The 8005-nt window shown below is 37.8% G+C and overlaps 1 protein-coding gene across 1 annotated transcript; it reads right to left on the bottom strand.

Moving 5' to 3' along the window:
• Positions 1-258: 258 nt before the first annotated feature.
• Positions 259-6652, bottom strand: LOC147234596 (endothelial cell-selective adhesion molecule-like). Its single transcript, XM_086145150.1, has 7 exons — positions 6513-6652; positions 6089-6255; positions 5581-5794; positions 5253-5417; positions 5022-5138; positions 1149-1272; positions 259-1038 (listed from the first exon to the last, which is right to left on the bottom strand). The coding sequence occupies exons 1-7, from the start codon at positions 6562-6564 to the stop codon at positions 309-311; spliced, it is 1569 nt and encodes a 522-aa protein (XP_086001276.1). The 5' UTR covers positions 6565-6652; the 3' UTR covers positions 259-308.
• Between the last annotated feature and the right edge of the window lie 1353 nt (positions 6653-8005).

The following is an 8005-nucleotide window of genomic DNA, read 5'->3' as shown; positions in this document are numbered from 1 at the left end:
ATGGTAGCATTATGAGGGAAAACAAACTTGTGCTAAATTCTGGTCTTTTGCAGATCCATTAATAACTGATGAAGGATTTTATTGACGCATCAAAGCCACGATCTTTGTCTCAACCCCATTACCAGCCATAAATAAAGCATCCAAGATGAAAATTATTAGATAGTGAGAAAATATTCAGTAACTCTATATTAATTCACTAATATCATGATCATCATTTTTCACTGGCAGCTTGTTTCAAACCGGTATTCCAGGGTTTGGTCATAATAATCAGGAAGCTCACCAAGTCTATCACAACAGCCGCCATAATATTAACGCTGATTATCAAGCCTGTCACGACTACCTCCATAACGGTCACGATGATTGTCGAGTCTGTCGCGACTGCCTCCGTAACGGTCACGTTGATCATCCAGTCTGTCACGACTACCCCCATAACGGTCACGGTGATCGTCGAGTCTGTCACGACTGCCTCCATAACGGTCACGATGATCGTCAAGTCTGTCACGACTGCCTCCATAACGGTCACGATGATCATCGAGTCTGTCACGACTGCCTCCATAACGGTCACGATGATCGTCGAGTCTGTCACGACTGCCTCCATAGCGGTCACGAGGATCATCGAGTCTGTCACGACTGCCTCCATAACGGTCATGATTGTTATCGAGTCTGTCACCACTACCTCCGTAACGATCACGACGATTGTTGATTCTGTCATGACTGTCACCATACTGATCATGCTTCTCCTCTGGCCTGTCACGACTTCCTTTATAATCGCTCCGTTCTTCAGGATGACCACTGCTTTCGCTATAGTAATCCTGTGGGTTGACCCAGTTACTGTCAGTATCTCTACCCTCATCATCATGCCATTCCTTATCACTGCCATGCTGACGATCCTCAAATGTTTGTCCTGCAACTCCTTGACTCTTACTGTTCTGTGGAACATTATCGTCTTTACTCCTGCCCTTTGTTTTACTGTTGATTGTGTCGTCCCAGTAAACATCTTCAGGTTCATGGTTGTCTTTGTCATAAAACTGCATTTCTCTGGGGGAATTGAGAGACGAACATGTACAAAACTATTTGTTTGGATGATCATCGTCTGACAGACAAAATTCCTTGGTGGCAGAAATATCCCCAGGGCAAAGAATACATACCTTGGGACGGGCTTGTCTTTTTTGCTCTTTTTTCTGCAGCAACAGAAGATGAGAATTCCCAGAACCACCAAACCTGCAATGACTCCTCCAATTATACCTGCAGTGGCGCCAATATTCATACTACCTGTGGGAAAATGTAGAGAGGTGTTATTTTTTCCTCTCATTTTTACATTTGCAAGACTGACATTCATATTTTTATCATTCTGAACATGAATGACTCCTAATAATCATTCTTCTGTGTGATTATATCAACTAGTATAGCATGTCTTGGTGAGGATGATTCATAACCCTCCCCTCCATATCAGAGTTCTGTTTCTGCTATTTGCAGACCTTTAAATTCGGCTTTGTTGATATTATATGACTGAACACCTTGCAACTATTTATAATTTTAATATTGATAATTATAAACTCCTTTTACAAGCTGTTCACTTGATGCTTTGCAGAGAAGCCAAGAATAACACTGGAAGGCTGAAATAATCATCACCATATTATGATTTCATGAATAGGATTTTTAAAGTGCAATTCAATGACAGCTAAGTTGGAAGCCATTGCCACTAAGACTCAGTTCCTCGAGATGGTTGTAGAATCAGTGGGTTGTCTGCACCCTCAGAAAATGATAGGACCCTTAGCCCTTAGCATTGTAATTTTAGCAAGTTCCTTAGTTATCCCAAGACTTTCTACAGCTATATTCAGTGATTTTTCATCTACGAGTGGACACAAATTACTATAATGTAAGTCTGAATATCATCCATGTTTTAGAACTGAGTCGAATTGTAGATTTTACAGTATATGAATTACACTGCAAACTGGAAAGTGTCTGTACCCTCTGACTGTAGATTACCAACATGCTGACTCTAAAATCTGCAATCGATGCATCTTTTTAATCATGAAGGGCAAAATATACATACTTTCTGACTCTGCCCACCATTACTATGACTAAACCATTGTTGACCAACTATGTGCAATTTACTATTAGAAATCCAGTGGGCCTCACTTATGCCTTAATCTGCAATAAAAAACACACCCATATGACCCTAAAGTATTAGTATTAGTCTTAGTGTTAGTATTAGTATTAGTATTAGTATTAGTATTAGTATTAGAAAATAACAATAAAGAAGAGAAAAATATTGGGTTTTAAAATTAAAATTAAAAATGACCATAGCCCCACCAACATAATAGTTGATTTAGGTTAAAAATACATTTTACAAATTAAGTATTTCATATGTTTTTAAATTATGTATTTTACAATTAATGTTGAATTTGATTAAATCTTATTCTAGTTAATTTCACAGAACAGTATGACAATTTTTCAATTTTATAGTATGTGAACCAGTCAGCCACTTACTCACTATCCCTACTATTGCTTGTTGACTGCTAGTATCCCCCTGTATTCTAACAGGGGAGTCAAGCATTTGCTGTCACTGTCAGGATAAAGGTAGGTGGGGTTTATGTATTATCTGAACCCTAAAGCATACAAATGAGTTATTTGTTCTGTAGTGACAGTAAAGATAAATGCCAATTCTGTCCACATACTGCAGTAGCTTGTGAGGATAACTGACTGATGTCATCTCATGTGGTATACTTCCAAGAACCAGTTCTATAAGAGGACACTTTTTCCCATGTTACCATTTCAAATGTGAAAATCCCACAGGGACTTGTGTCATGTTGTTACTGTTTTGACAAACATTCATGCATCATAGCAACCCCCAGCATACCATACACATTGTGAATGACACACCATACCCTGGTTAATCTGTCATATTATATCTTAATTTTTGCCTGCCTCTCCATTTGTAAAATAGAAATCTTGGAGTTGGCAGTGATGTCTGGCTTCAAAATTATTTGTAAGGAATGGATAAAGACAGTCCATACAGAGACCGTGCCCCATTCCTTCTCATTCCCTGCTGAGGTAGACAGTGGAAACCAACAAGCTTCCAACATGAAAAACACTGAAAACTTGGATTTTCAGTGTTGTATGTGACATCACATATTTAAAAAGTATATCTTCACCAAGTATTACATATGTCTATGGATGTGAAAAGGGTTTTATGTGGTTTGTACACCAACAAGATGAGGTTCCTTTAAGCAAGCTGCTCCACCTTTCAATTTCCCAAAAGCTTGAAACACTTCAGGTTAAACAGTAGAATACTTTCAAATGACAAAAGAAAGTATTAAGCATGCGGAATTTATGATTCTGTCTGCTTTCTGTCCAAGACCATAATTTAGAGCCAAAGTAATGACTAAAGTAGGCAACCCAGGGTCATGTGGAGCCTGAGCAGTGCTCTTTGTTAGTGGTCTCTAAATCTTAGAAAAAATAGATTCAACCTCAGTGGTTCATGAGGTCCTTAATTCTGTAGTTTCCTTGTATGTTGTATGGGATACTTGAACAAATGTGGATCACTCAGGAATTATTTTGCTCTACCACGATACAATGCACAGGGAAATTTGCAGGCAGGATTTGTGTCATTGCTGTAGATGTATTGAACCATGCAACTGCCTTGTGAATTCCTTGTTTTGATGTGATGTGGGCCAAGAAATCCACTTTTCCATGTTCAGTTCAAGTTTCAAGTTGTTTGGGATTTGTATTAGATGTGGTAGATTTGCATGATTCTGCAGGCAAGCACCACTGAATATTATGTCAGCCTGTGAGTCTGGCAGAGCAGCCTGTATTGTTGTCTTCATTTTTTGAAATGGATCTGAGTGAAGACCAAACAGAATTCTGCATAGAGTAGTATGTTGAGATGTGTAAATGCAGTTATAATATTCCCGTGTTCTAATAGGCAAAGTCAAAGTTGATGGTCTATGTGTGGTATGGGATGAGAGTTGGCGGCAATCTATTTGTTTGCCACCTGTGTGTATTGTTAATTACAACTATGGGAGAAACCTAAATGGGGGTTTATGAATGTGCACAGTTCCTGAAGGTTTTAGATTTCTTCAGTCACTGCCTGCTTACAGGAAATGGAAGCCTTGATTTCTTTGACCAGTTTAGTCTGTAGTTGGTTCATACATCCTTTCTTATCCCTTATCTCCCATACCAGGGTGCAGTTTGCGGAACTACAGTGTTCCGCAAACTGCCATTAGGCCAGTAGGAGGGTCCTTTGGTATTTTAACAGTGATGACTATGTCACCCCAAAAAACACATATGCAATGGAAAAACAAGGTCAATCCCTAGTGTGGCATGCACGCTAGCATATATACTGTGAGTAGAATTCATGTTGATTCAGCAAGGTCACTTATAAGAAAGATGGCCAAGAATAATAGAAACTGATTACCTGCATCTACTACTTGCTCAGCATTGTGATAGGGTTCTTTTTGGAAGACTTTTTCATGCATGGCACCAGCATCAATGAAATAAAGTGCACTCATTTCATTTATCATTGTCTGGTATATCTCCGTTTGACCGCATGACAAACTAGTGTATCTTATGATACATTTTGCAGTATCACTCTAGCTGTTAAATACCCACCCAAGTTTTGTATGTTTTTTGTGCTGCTTCCTGTAATTTGAATTGTTCAATGAAATAACTTTTAGCCTTTTTATTCCACTGATGACTGACATGTAGACAGTACCTACATTCAAAGGGGTATAAAACACATTTTGCCCATCATACCAAATAAATCAAGCCAGATAGCATCATTAGCTTGATAACTAATTTGTAGTTAGAAAAAAAAATCAAGTATGGGGAAGTTCTTAGTTTGCTCTGTCAAGGAATGAATAATAAAAGTTAAGGACTCAAAGTTTCTAACCTCTATATCAAAATATTTTTCAAATACCCAGATGAGGTGGATCATGTAATAGATGAAGCGATGAAGCTCGGTAATTCTCTATGGGCTCATGAACAGGTAAACAGGTAATTCACATGGTAGCACTCACCAGGCATCACAGCCAAGGTTAAGTTGCAGCTTTCAGCACCAACTCGATTTGTTGATGTGCAAATGTAGAACCCAGATGTCTCTCTTGAAATGTTAAATAGAGATAGAAGTCCATTCTCTGTAACATAATTACATGACTTAATAAAAACATAAGGTCATCATAAACCTTCAGGTATGATTGTAAAACAAAAAAAAACACATTTTGTGCTACAGGAGTGGTTGAAATCCGTACTTTCTGTTGCCTTTGGTGGAAGGTTTCTGGGTATGTTTTCAACACTGTAGGTGCTCCATTCATAAACTGGCTTTGGGGAACCTTCTTCAGATTCACAGGTAAGGGTGATGTTATGCCAATATTCTGCTGTACCCTGGATACTGCAGAGAGGCTTAGAGGGAGGAACTGGAAAATGATAAAACCATTTGATATAGAAAATTAGAATTTGTATATAACAGCAATACTATCCCAAAAAATATAATTTAACCTTAATTTTACTTATTCATGAATACATCAATATATATTACACACAACTGCTACAATACAACACAATAATTTCAGTTCTCACCCAGGACCAAAAGAGAAGTTGAGGCGGTTGTTGTTCCCTCGTCGTCATTAGGGATTATAACATTGCATTGGAAGCTACGGCTATCCTTTGCAGTCAATTGTGTTAAGCGTAGTGTGCTAACTTGTTTAGCGATGTCAACCTCCAAAAAGGCTCTGCCTTCATAGGCAGGTGAAATGTCAACTGGGTTGTTTAGTACGAAGGAGCCCACAGTTTTCTGAAAAAATACACACCCAATTTCATAGGTAATCACTTAATAAAGATATAATATTTGAGTAATGATTTGACTAATAAAGGATCAAATCCTGGATCGGTACTGTATTGATGGGAGTTTTATAAACTTCGGTGAAATCGTCAATATTCATCCTCTTTAAATACACATATACTACGGTTCTATGTGTCCAAAATGTAAGAGGTTTATTAATCTTACAGTCATTTTAGAAATGTCAAGATTTGCAGGTCAATACTGATTTTTGCTGAGACAATGTTCTGTGGCTTCTTTTCTTCTCACCGTTGGTTCATTAGGATTTTCAGGATCAACCGCCCAGGTGAGAATAAGAATACTGATGTCTGCGTTTGCAGGGATGAAGGAACAAGTGAGGGTAATTTCACCTCCACTTGAAGCCGTATATTCTTTCTGTGGAATAGAGACCTGCAAACTCCTGCAGCTGGGAAGCACTACAATTAAAGGGATTACATGAAATGAAGTACATTACGTACAAGTGATCATTTTCAAATTCATTGTACTGTCAAACTGTTAAACCAAAAAAAGCTTCTTTTTTTTGACAAATGTAACAAGTGTATTTAACCGCCAATATCTAGAGAACAATGTAATCTGTTTCCATATTACAGTGGAACTGCAGTTTTAATGATTAACACTAGTGACATGGGTGTGGTAGAGAATCTAAGAGAGAGCACATGAATAATAAACTTACCTGTGAGTATAAGAAAGAGTTGTTTCCATTCAAACAATGTTTTTGTCGCCATTGCTGATTAAAATCAAATACAAATCTGAATCAAATTGAAGGAACTGATTAAAATCTGATGCTTTCGGTTAAGGAACACTAGCCCGCCTAACCTTCACAGTAAGCTCCTAGGTGTGAAGCAGGTCACTCTTCCAGGTAATAAGTCAACTGATACAGGTCACATGTCAGCAAAGGGCCTATTGCTGCTTTACTTGCCAGAACAGAAACAATAAGGAAGACATTTTCATCCAGCAGGATTTAGATGACATAGACAGATTTATAAACACTTTTATTTTTCTCTATAACTATCTTCTTTAAAATACTATATATTTGATGATTGTATGCTAAATACCCTCAAAGAAATTAATTTAGTGTACAGAAAGGGGTCCAGAGACGGTGCTGTGCTCTCTTTGGCCTGCAGGCTGTAGTATTGAACTGCATGCTATGTCGCATTCATTCTCCACGGAGGGCTGTCTACTGGAGTCTTCTTATTTCACATAAAAAGATCATAAATGCAAGGGAGTTTGTTTGAGGTTCCCCTTGTTGCCGCTTTTTTCTGTTGCGACCTCTCTCACTTCGGTGGGAAACAGACATTATGAAATGAAACCCGTTTAGACTATGAAAAATGACAGTATTTGAAAACATGTAACCTCGGCAACAAGGCAATAGCGTGGTCACTGAGCAACTTTGAGATGGTGAAGACAATAAACTACGTCTACCTTTACAAAATAAAAATGACACTGTCAGTTCAGGTTCATAGATGGTTCACTGAACTCATTTTAAACTTCGTGATGGGCAATTTAAAATCTTGTTGAAGTTGATAAGAGGACAGCTTTCTGAATAACCTCACAGTGATCCTATACTGAACTACATTGCAAATGAAATTAAAGGGATACATCATCAGTCAAAACACTGAAAGCACTGACAAAATGAGTCATTTGTACAATAAATCAGTCTCCTTGAAACCCTCCCCTCCTTTTTTTGCAGTTATTAAATATAGCGGATAGAGAGGTGAAGACTTATTTGAATCTCAGAGGCTGTGATTTGTTATAACAATTGACTTTATTGTACCATGAAATAATTCAATGAATCGTATCACAAAAAGAGATGTTCCAAATATTTCGACAAAATAGAAAATACCGGGACTTAGAAAATTGGAAACGCTGTAAGGCTCACAGGGATATGATTTGGTGTAATGCCTCTATATAAAACTGCGCGGCCCAAGGTGTCTTTTTATAAGAGCACTTGTATTAAAAAGACAAATACAGAGACATTGGCAAAAATCCATTAAATTGTTATTAGCATGACAGTTTGAATCTTTCACTTTAAATATGTGGGAGGAAGTGAAAACTCACAGTGGATTTCATGTGATTTAGAAATGATACACAAACTGGAGCAAAAACAATAGATCCTCATCACATACCAGTGCAAAATAGTTTCGCAGGATGAAAGATTAATTAGTC

Source organism: Fistularia commersonii, chromosome 4 (genome assembly GCF_037954325.1).
Source record: "Fistularia commersonii isolate RoL2024-O1a breed Wild chromosome 4, RoL_Fcom_v1.0, whole genome shotgun sequence".
NCBI lineage: Eukaryota > Metazoa > Chordata > Actinopteri > Syngnathiformes > Fistulariidae > Fistularia > Fistularia commersonii.
This window is presented reverse-complemented; position numbering and strand designations above follow the sequence as displayed.